The 11,386-nt window shown below is 42.1% G+C and overlaps 1 protein-coding gene across 1 annotated transcript in view; it reads right to left on the minus strand.

Moving 5' to 3' along the window:
* si:dkey-106n21.1 (solute carrier family 23 member 1) overlaps positions 1–10,873 on the minus strand; it is a 26,849-nt gene extending 15,976 nt beyond the window's left edge. Inside the window, exons 1-5 of the mRNA XM_061283858.1 lie at positions 10,687–10,873; positions 5,392–5,523; positions 3,453–3,610; positions 1,970–2,150; positions 974–1,155 (exon numbers count right to left, since the gene is read on the minus strand). Of these exons, the coding sequence (XP_061139842.1) occupies positions 974–1,155; positions 1,970–2,150; positions 3,453–3,610; positions 5,392–5,523; positions 10,687–10,761 (728 nt within the window). The 5' untranslated portion in view covers positions 10,762–10,873. The remainder of the gene's footprint in view (positions 1–973; positions 1,156–1,969; positions 2,151–3,452; positions 3,611–5,391; positions 5,524–10,686) is intronic.
* Between the last annotated feature and the right edge of the window lie 513 nt (positions 10,874–11,386).

The following is an 11,386-nucleotide window of genomic DNA, read 5'->3' on the forward strand; positions in this document are numbered from 1 at the left end:
AGCGCACTGTGGTGCAATAATGAAGATGTAGCGCCTTTGCCGTAGGGGCGTGAAGCTTTCATCTGCCGCACATATTCTCCACAGACACGTGATGCCGTCGCCGAAAATAGACCCAAGGCCTCGTTCAAGGTTTCCCCTTTGAACTGAACGGGCCGATGATGGTAAAACAATGTTCTGTTGCAAAAGCTGAGACTCGATAGCGCATCCTTGATGTTTTTCCTGTGTCTGGGATCAGAAAACTCACTTGGATGACCACTACGTTTGCCGCTCCAAACGTGTGACTAAATTCAGGTTGACCTGAAGAAACTGGAAGCGTTTTTAGCTTTCCGTCCAAGAACCTCAATTCCCGTTGCCTCTTTTCAACGTACGCCGATTATGAGCGAAAACGCAAAAACATGGCGGACACGTTTGAGGAAACGTTGACCTTGTGGTTTTGAGTTTCCCATTTTATGGTGAGGTATCAAACTTCACTGACTTGGTCCCTCTACAAAACTCAAAGATTTTGAAATATAGCCCGGCATTTCGAGTACATGTGCTTTAAATTTGGTGGCAGTACAATATCTCTTGCAGAAGTTTGTCTTTTGACAGAGTCCTGTAAAACTAAAGGTTTTACACCCAAAATGTCAGACTTGCTTTCTGGCTATGGCTTCCTTCGATTTTTTTCATGTATGGCTACTCATGACAGACTAGCCTACCACATTCTTGTTGCTAAGTGAGACTGGCTTCAGGGGTTGAATTTTTCTTAAAAAACATCTCCCAGTCCTCAAATTTATTCGCCATGCTCCACCCAGCCATGATTGACATGCCTCCCAAAATCAGTCTTGCGAGGTGAAATTGGCTGTTTAAGCAAAATGCTACAACCGTTTAGCTTTTAATGGCTTGTAACTGAAGCTAAACGCTGGGCCCCAAATGGTTCCCACAGTCACGTTAGCATTTTTTTTCCCTCCATCATTTGGAAGCTGTGCAGACTCACAGAGCAGCGATCCCCCAGTGGCCGCCTGACTTCTTGCCGGCCTCAGTGAACAGTGACAGACCGATGAGGTTGATGGTGGGCGCGATAGCCAGCGGTCCAATATATCGGAGCACAAAGCCCACCAGGCCAGTGAAGCCCAGCGTGATCTGGACAAGCGACGACACCAAGATAGCTCCTTGGATCTGTCAAACGAGATCAAAAAACGATTCACGTCAGCCACGTTCGTTTGCAAGATGATTCAGTACGTTAACAATGCGATTCAAATTACGATACTCCAATTGTGATACGATTGAGTCAACCCAGATTCGATGAGTCACTTCAACTCTTTGTGATTAATTCCATCCAAGTTTCAATGAGTCGAGTCACTCCATCGCAATAAAATTGACTCCGATTATGATAAGATTTGCTTAAAACGATTCCATGTCCTCCGTTTACAATGAGTGATACGATTTACTCCAATTAAAAGGTGATTCACCTTTTAGAGGTCTACCAAATCTGACTGCTGGTTGGATGTTAGATATTCTTCTTAGTGGTAGTGAACTTGTCGAGTTACTTGCTGGGCCACATTCCAGCAAAAGCAGGAAGTCGTTTCAGACCTCCAACTGGGAAAAGGGGCAAATAACTCAACTCTGCTTCGATGCAGCTGTCTCATGTTAAGAACGTCAACTCAAATTACAACATGATTCACCCACGAGTCACCCGTTGTGATTCCCATACGATTCACTCCAATTACTTTCCGATTCATCACACTTATTACCCTTTGATGTTGCTACGATTCTCTCCGATCGCGATAGGATACACCCGAATTACAATCAACACAATAGGATTTACGACAATTGTTCATTTGATTCGCCGCAATCACGATACTTCACGCCGAATTCAACATCGTTTATTCTAGTTGCGACACAGTTCACCCCAATGTTGATGAATGAACATATTTGAACTTCACAATCACGTCCGGGTTGATATTGATGACTGACACCACGTCGGACTTACCTCGCGCATTCTCGACATCCACACTTCGTCGCCGTTGTCCACTATCTGCAATGGACTGCTGCCATTGTGCGCAGACAACATGGCGGGCTTTTGCGAAGTGGGACACTGCCACTTGGGCAGCGCAAGGATGGCCAAGGTCGGAGTGATGAAACTGAAGGTCCCGCCCTGGAGAATTGGCAGTCTGTGCAGCAAAGGGAATGACTACTGTTATATACCGGACATTAAGAGAAAAGACTTTTAAGTGCTCTGCTTAGCTTGCGGTGATAAGGATTTTTTTTTTTTTTCTTTACGCCTTGTGATGTAGTATCGGAAATAATGGAGTGGAACTGCCTCCGGCCGCCACATGTGACGTTTACTGGCCGAGTCTCATTCTGTGTACTGTTTTAATTTGAAAGCAACTGTTACTAAAGTGCTGACGTCAGCATGCTTCTAGTTATTGGAAACCAACATTGGCTATATAAAGATGCTCATGTATTGCAAAAAAAATAAACAATTTCTTTAGAAGTCGAAACTGGACAGTAAATTTCTCTCATCAATAGAGCTGTAATGGGAAAAACATTTAGTTTACAACTTTTGGAGGGAAATAAAAATAAATTCGTAGTACATCAACTTAAAGAGGTCGATAATTTATGTACGCAGATGTAAAAACGTGTTTAGAAAAAAAAACGCAGCAGCAAATATCTGAAACATCTGTTTTAAACTGGAATGTTATGTGGTCTAGCAGATCTGACTGTTGAATATTTCAACACCAAACTTTTTTTTTTAAATCCATTATCAAATGAAAAACATTGACATCATTTAATTGTATTCTTCTGCCTCTCTATGCTACGGTCTCCATTATTCCTTGGAATGAATTTGAGAAAACAAACTTTGTGTAAACTGTACCCATTCTCCAACCTTGACTCCACAACAGGCCGCTTGTCATGAAACATAGAAAGGATGCAAAGCAAATAAAGATTAGATCCGCCTTTATGTTGCGTTTTGGCCCGTTGCGACCTGCGTGGGCCGCCGCTTCCAACAAAAAGCCTCGGTTATTTGTTCAGGTTTTTCAATAGCGAGCGTGTTCAATTCAATTGTGTGGGAGGCAGCTGCGTGCTTATAAAGATGGATGCATCGCCGTCATCGCGGTCACCTCCTCACTCCCCCGCGCTTGCGCTTAATGGCCTCCGGGAGTTCTCGACACACATGAACTATACGCGCTAAGCTGCGTACACATCCAACATCTAATTTATGGTCATGAGGACTAGTGCGGGAGGGAGAGCGCGGGCCTGACTTGAAAAGTTTGTCTGGGCTTGAAAGAGAAAAATCTCAATTCCAACCAACCCCGTTGTTCTCGTCTTGTTCTTTCTCCCACGCTATGCGCGAGAACCGAGAAATTGTCAATTTTCCGCAAATGTTGCTGCTGATTCTCAGTAGGGGCTGTGAAATTTGCTTGTTTAAAAAGTAGAGGATGAGCAAGAACGTCTTTTTATCCAATTTTTACCTGATCCCAATCCCCGTCTGAAGCAGTGTGCTGAGTCCGGACACAAAGAAGATGGTGCAGATGAGCTGGCTTTTAGCCACGTTGTTGTCGCCGATGCAGAGCGGCTCGGCCAGGATGAGCGGGATGGCGATGATGCCGCCGAACGCCAGGACGTAGTGCTGCAACAAAGGCCGCATCTTTAAATCGATCTTTAAACGAGCTTTTTTGCGATCAAGAAATTCAATCGTAGGAAAATATTTATATTCCCCTTTCCCCTTAGCCGTCTCGTTTTTTTAAATAAACTAATTTCACGCTACTTTAAATTTATTCCACTGGTGTATTATAGAAGACCACACAAACAGTTTGGCAGTAAAAAAAGCATGGCTCTCCTCTTTGGTGAATTTCCATCAATTTCTCACAAAATACACATTTTCTGCCATGATTGACAGTCGCTGAGTACCGTAATTTTCAGACTATAAGTCGCACCAGCCATAAAATGCCCAAGAAAGTGAAAAAAAAACATATATGTATAGAGGTCGCTCCTGAGTATAAGTCGACCCACCCCCCCCCCACCCAAACTATGCAAAAAAAACGCAATTTATAATCAGAAAATTACGGTATATCTTTTTGGCGGGTCATTCCAAATAGCCTCTGTGCTTGACACCAAAGCCAAGTTGTCATCATACCTCAAAGACACTGCCAGCAGTGATCGTCATAACAAGCTCCAAGCTTTCCGACGCTGCCAACACTCTCTGTTCGGACCAGGCTGACGCTACAAGGCATTCAAACGCATGCTGTCTGTCTCTCAGGATGTTTATGTTCCATTTCAACCGCATTGAAATGTTCCCCACTGTTTTCCAAATATTCGTTGGCCTTGGGACACTTCACTGTAAAACATGTCGATTTATGGTCACTTCTCAAGGCCCAAGGGGAGATGTCAGTTGGATGGTGGCAGAAGTCTGCCGAGATGGATTGTTTTAGAATGAGGGCCTCGGGGGGTATCTCCATTCCGGTGATATGTCACCGGCGTTATTGCTTGTGTAAGCATCTCACACTGTGAGCAGGTCTACACACGCGGTCGGAAGTTTTGGAAAATTCCACTTTGGTTTGAAAATTCATTAACCAGTTTTCTGATGATATTTGACACTGAATGATTTTTTAAAAATGAAGCCTGTTTCAAAACCAAAATGGCGCTACTTTAGACTAGCGCTGCTATGTGTTCTAGACACTTATTATGCAAAGATTTTTATTTTTTTTAAATTGCAGCTGAGCTCAAAAAGCTAGAGTTACTAAAAAATTTGTGCCGGCAGGATTTTTAGGTCCAAACTGAGCAGCGATACTTTGCCCCAAGCTCGCCAGCTGCATACAAACATGTCAAAAGAAGTGTTTGCTCTCGACAGAAACTCATTTGAAAAGCTTTTTCTTAGTATGATTTAAATCCATGCTCAGAATTGGTTAGCTGTGGTTAGCCATTAACATGGAGAAAAAAGAACATGAACTTGCTGTGATTGCAATTTAATCCTCCCCTGACGAGATGCTCGTTTCCATGAGATCAAATAAAAGCGAAGAAGACTGAAGTATGAGGAACAGAATGTTAATAAAGTTGGTTAGTTAGTATCTTAAAAAGTAACCAAGTAGTCACTTGGTTTAGTTAGCAAGACCGTTTGAATCCCACAATGGCGACTGAACCCAAAACCGAGGATCCCGTGAAGTCAGTCATTTGGTTCGTACGAGTGTTCTAAGTTCAATATCACATTTTTACGCTGCAGCACTAGCTAGTTTATCGCATGGCATTTGTAACCTTCAAACCGAAATCCCTTTATAGTTAGTTTGTCCGCGGTCGGTCGGGTGTGTCCATTTGTCAGATTTCTTTTAGCAAGTTTTCGGACGACCCTCGTTTTATAATCATGTCTTCTTACACCTTATGTGACCTCAAAACTGGGGCCTGAGATGAATTCACCTGGAATCCCAGCAGAATGCAGAGGTACCAGGGCGGCCGGTCGTTGAGAGCGTAGACCAGGTCGGCGGCCGCGTTGGCCCTCTCCTGCCGGACCTCCGCGTCCACCGCCGGCTGTTCGTCAACATCTTTGCCCTTCAAAAGAACCGCATCGTCACATTAAATCACACGCTACGTCATCCTACCCGACAACAAGGACAAGGTTCCGACAACAAGGACAGCACAAGGTTTTATTTCGATTTCAGTCTCGCCGTGTGTGTAATGGAATTCCGTCAGTACCGTTTGTCTCCACTGAGAAGCAAATACCGAGCATGTGCGCTGAAATTCATTTTGATTTGTGGCATGCTCAAGAAGGGAGGCCTACTCCCACCACACACACACACTCGCACATTCCGTAAATGTGTTTTTAGTCCCGGTGGTCCGCCTAACCTTTCACCTCGCCTGTATTTTGCTGTGGATTTAATGACATATGTATGGAATCCGTTCATGCGGGTAGGTCAGCACCCTCGCCGCACTTTGAGTTTCCTACCTCAAAGTCCTTTTTTAGGGGCCTACTCACGCCACTTGGTGTTTTGCACGTTTGTTGTCATTTCAAGTTGTTCGTCGTCGTGGAAACAACCGCCTCACGGTGCCGTGTCACACTTTGCAAAAGCAAAAACATTTCAACCAAGCTACAGGAAGTAGGATGACGGATTTGGGGTTTTGTGGCACCACATTTGGCAAGAGCGGTTTTTATAAGGCGGCGTTGCTAAATACCACCACGCGTACGGTAACGACCATGGCGTGTTTGACATTGAATTAACGGCCATTTCCTTTTCACTTACAGGCCAGAGATTGAAGTGTGACTTAGCATGGCTTCCATTAGTGCGCGGCGGCCACCGTCATTGCGACCAAGGTTAATTTAGCTCAAACTGTCTGGCGGCAAATGAAAACCTTGTGCGGGGGCTACTGCTGGGGTGGGGGTCCAGGCTACTGCGTCTCTCCCAAGTGCCATTGTTGTGATTGTCAACGCCGCCCCCCGCATTCGGAGAGCTTTGAAACCAGCTCAACGCCGAGCAATAAATCGTTTTTATGTGCAGCAAAGTGGCCAGCGAAGATTTTTGTTTCTAGAAAAAAAATGACTTTTTTGTCTTTAAAAATAGTTCTCTTGGAGTATAACAGCTTTTCCCTGTTGACAACAAAAATAAATCATCTTAGAGTTCTGAACAGGGTTTTAATAGTTTTGGATCTGTCCCTTATACGGTAGTTACTTTAGGTTTTGCTTTGATTCAATTAGATTTAATTCCTTTATAGAGCATCTTAGTATTTTAATCCTAAATGTTTGGGTAGGGATGGTGAACAAAATGGCGACCTCACCAGTGGACATCAGTGCTTTGGCGACTGTGAATCGGTTGAGAGGTACTCGATTAGGTTTCGTGTCAAACATCAAGACCAATTCATGCTCCTTTTTCTTACCGTGTCAGCACTTTTCTGTCCTACACAAAGGTGCCTTTGATACCTGACCTCGCGCCATGTAAGCCTGACGTCCGTAACACTGTTGTCAGAAATTGCCACAAGGGTTCCTTTATGTGTCACGTCGAATCCGATAGCCGTTGTTGTCGTCTCGTCGTTGTTGTCTTTTCCTTTTCATGTATTTACATCACGACAAAGCATCCTGTTCTTGAACGAGACATTGCGGTAAATGATAAGGGCGTGGACGCACATCAAAGTTAGTTCTCTGATCCGGATTGAAAAAGTAAAAAAAAAAAAACGGTGGACATTAAATAGTAAGGAAGGAACCGATGGGCGACGTAGGCAAGAAGGGCCCGAACATGACGTGCGCCTCAATTTGGGCCAGGGAAAAAATGGAAAGGCACAAATTTGATTTGTTTGACCTGTCAGTGGATGCTAGGCGTTGTCATATTTATAAGCATTAGGAGCAAGAAGCGCCTGATATGGCGCATTGAGGGCGATTCTTAAAAACATAAAAAGGTCAACTTCTTCTCAGAGGCCGCATGGGACAGATCACTTTCGTCAGCATGGTGCAAGCGTTCGCAATTCAAGTCACGCTGTCTTGGAAACATGAAGGCTGCGCGATAGATATATGTGGCGTTCAAATAAATTTTAAATAATATAAATACATTTGGCTTTACTAGTCAAAACATTCACAGTAGATAAAAAAAATTCCTATCTATTTTTTGTATTTTAATTTTTTGAGATCATACTTTCCCTTTTTTATTTTCTGTTTTAATTCACTTTATTAGTTTGGGAATGTTTTGCTTCAGTTGGTTTTATTAGCTTCCATGTTAGGTTAGCTGTCAGGTGTTCATGCCCTGTTTTTTTTTGTTTTTTCCCCTCTTATTTACGTGGATTTTCAAGTGATCCATCTCCAGCATTTTCTGTTTACATTTCCCAACACCTGAAACCACCCGCATTCCGAATCTGTTGGGTCCCTAGCCTCACTTGGCCTCCCGATTTGAACAGATTGTCACAGAAAGCAGTCAAAATAAATCCCTCCTGGATCTGGACCAGAGTTGAATATCATCCCTCTCGAGCGACTTTTGAACTTGAGTATTAAGTTCACCGTTTTTTTTTTTTATGTACCCATTTGTTGCCAACACGCTAAGGAATTGTCTCATTTCCTCGCGTGACACCCGAGAAATATGGTGAAATAGTGACGCTAAGGAAGGCAGAAGAAAAAATGATTGTTTTTCTTCTGCTGAATCCTCCACACTGCCAGCGATGGATACGCGTTGCGAATTATTGAGAAACATCTGGAAGGTGGAAAACAAAATGCTTGAGCAATATCCACCTGTATAGCACAATTGTTTTTTATAGCAGATTCTAGAAAAAATATGACAAAAACATTTTTTTCATAACATTGTTTTTCATAGGACTTGTATAAAAAAAATAGCTAAGGGCTCATTATGACTTGACTGCTTTTTCCTAGAAAAAAAAAACCCACAGTAGTACATTGACTTTATTTATTTGATTTGTTCTGTGACCAAGCTTTTATAATAAATAAATTTGACATTTCTGTAGGGAAAATGCATTTAGTTATGTAAGATTATAACTTTAAGTTTAATATTACAATTCTTTTTGAAAAACGAATTTTTGTCTATTTTGTTTTTGCAGAAAAATAATTATATAAGAGTCGGATTTTAATGGCCTTTGAACCCTCTTAAAAATGTATGAGTCTATTTCAAAGCTTGTTTTCGTTCTATACACACAAAAGCAAAACTGTCATGAAGGGCAAGGCATCTTTTTCGATTGGGGATTGCGAGTTACATGCATGTTGCGCATCAGCCATTGCAGTTGGCATTACGTCATTAGCAAAGTGCTTCTGCATGGGGACTTGCGTAAATCCGCCAGCATGCCACATGGACGAAGCCGTGCCGTCGCAAAAATAAGCAAATTTATTGAGGCTCCAGTTCTAAGTTCACGCGACTTCAAGAATTCTTTAGCGAACACGTCAAACGACAAGCAACACATCTGCACACGCTCGGCTCAAAACGCTTTGCGTTGTACAATTTATAAAAGAGCATCTGTGGTTTTATGTCGCCCTCTAGTGGTGGCCAATCTGCATTGCGGTTTCGCGATCCCATTTATTTATATTGGGCTTTCACAATATATAAATCGAAACTTACATACTTGTGAAGTAGGTTAAAGTTTTTTTATGGTTCTCCCCTCAATAAAAAGTAGTATTTAACCAATGGCCTAGTTAATCAAAAGAGTTTAAAAGAATAACTTCAATTTTCTTGCTCACTTACTGGCTTTATTTGAAACATTTACTGATTGTATGCTTTTTTTGTTTCTCAAATGAGGAGTTTCAGAAAATAACATTTTTTTAAAAAATGGTTGCCTGAGATGCATTTTGTGTAGTTCAACTTCAATCAGAGCTGACAACTCTTAATAAGCGCTTCAAAAGATGAAACAGAAAGTCGATGTCCTATAAACGCTTGGCAGTGTGTCCAATGTTGTGTTAAGTGCGACTGTTTACCGCATCATGTGCAACTTCCACGTAACCTACACATAAATCTTCTTTAAGCCTAAATGTCACGCTCCTATAAAACACTTTTGACCCATTTTGATTATTTAACACATGCCAGAGTAGCTACTGCTAACGATCATAACTTTTAATGGCTTGCAGGAGACAAAAAGTGGCCCTGGAGTCATGAATGTTGATTTTGCTTGGTCTCAGCTGGCAGCACACTGTAGCCCGCTTGCACGATTGCACATTCGTCTTCTTTTTATCGTCCGACTGAAAAGTTTACACCCCCCTCTTCTAGATCCCTCTCTTCTTGTAATGTTAAAAAAAATGAAACCATGGTGAACCGCTTCAAAAAGCTTTATACCGTTTTCAATTCATGTGACTTCTTTATTTATTCTGTCATATTGTGGAATTGTCAACCAATGTGCTCGTTTTAGAACAAAATAAAATCTTTGGATAACAAACGTACGTGTGGTTGGCCAATGGATGATTCAAGGCGACTAACTGAGTAACATCTGTTCTTTTTGCAGGCAAAACCGAACTCCTCATGCAATCAGTAGATAGATAGATAGATAGATAGATAGATAGATAGATAGATAGATAGATAGATAGATAGATAGATAGATAGATAGATAGATAGATAGATAGATAGATAGATAGATAGATAGATTTCGACTAGAAAACAATGCTTCGTGTGATAAGTTACAAAGTAAGTACAAAAAAAAGTTTCCATGTTTTTGTTTCAAGTAGAAGCGAGACCGTGGGCCGTCTAAGTTGAGAATCATGGTCTACTTTTTCAAAAATACAGTTTCATGAGATTTCTTTACAACAGGTGTTCCCCTGTTACCTGACAACTGTTTGACTTTGCGATATTAACTGAATGAGTAGAACCCCCCCACCCCAACGCCTTCTTGTTTTTTATATTGCGTCGTTTACTTGTATGTCCATCGTGTAATATGCCTTATCACCGTGGGATAGAGAAAACGTCATTTCCATCTCTTTGTGTGTCTCGGCATGTGAAGAAGTTGACAATAAAGCAGACTTTGACTTTGATACACACCACAAAGGCCAATGCCCTAAAAGACTCAGGAAGTTTAGCATTTTGGTTTAAAGTGGTCTTTTTGATCATTTCCCTAGTCATTTCTGAGCCTGTTCTTGTAAGCGTATCCCAAGTAAAGCACAGTGCAATCGATTCCATCAACTTTGTCCATTCCACATTCCACAGTGGCTTACTGCTGTAACACTGTAAGGACAAATACCTCAACTCCTACAAAAAGTAATAATAATACCAGAATGACCTCTTTGTTTAGTTCCTGATCCCAACTCACCCCAAAAGCTGGATTGTCAGCTCCCAACTCCTTCAGACCCAGCTCCGGCCGCTCCTCCTTGACGGTGAGGTGCATGCCGCAGGCGCACAATCAACAAATACCAAAGCAAGAGTAGTGGGGAAAAGAAAAAAGTGCAGGACTAAGACGATGGGTCGCCACGGCAACTGAAGCTCACAGTCGAGTCACAAGAAGGATGGCCGAGTGGCTCCTAGACCTTCCGCCCCCTGAACCTACTGTACGGTCATGTGATGCGTGACCAGGGCCGGTTCTGTGAAAATGCCTCCGTCAAGCGTGTCGCTTCATTGGTCACCCTCGTTTCGGCGGAACTCGGGTGTCGTGGAGTAGCGTGATTTGCTCTTTTTTCTTTTTTTTATTCTACCCACTGATCGCCGTTGACATCTCTCATCTACCTCTCGTGGGGATCAACGTAATCAATCTGACGTTAATCAAATCAAAGCTAGTCTGAACAGATTTAGTCAATTAACAAAACTAAATTTACCATTAAGTTAAGTTTGAATTACCGTTTTTTTCCATGTATAATGCGCAAAATGTAACTAATTTATTGTCCTGAAATCTGGGGTGCGCATTATACATGGGTACAATTTTATTTATTTTTTTGACGCGTCAGCTATATAAAGAGCGAGAGTTCAGTTCTCTACCTAAATGCGTATTACAGGTAATATTTTATTTCACAACACTT

This window comes from Syngnathus typhle, linkage group LG7, assembly GCF_033458585.1.
Source record: "Syngnathus typhle isolate RoL2023-S1 ecotype Sweden linkage group LG7, RoL_Styp_1.0, whole genome shotgun sequence".
Taxonomy (NCBI): domain Eukaryota; kingdom Metazoa; phylum Chordata; class Actinopteri; order Syngnathiformes; family Syngnathidae; genus Syngnathus; species Syngnathus typhle.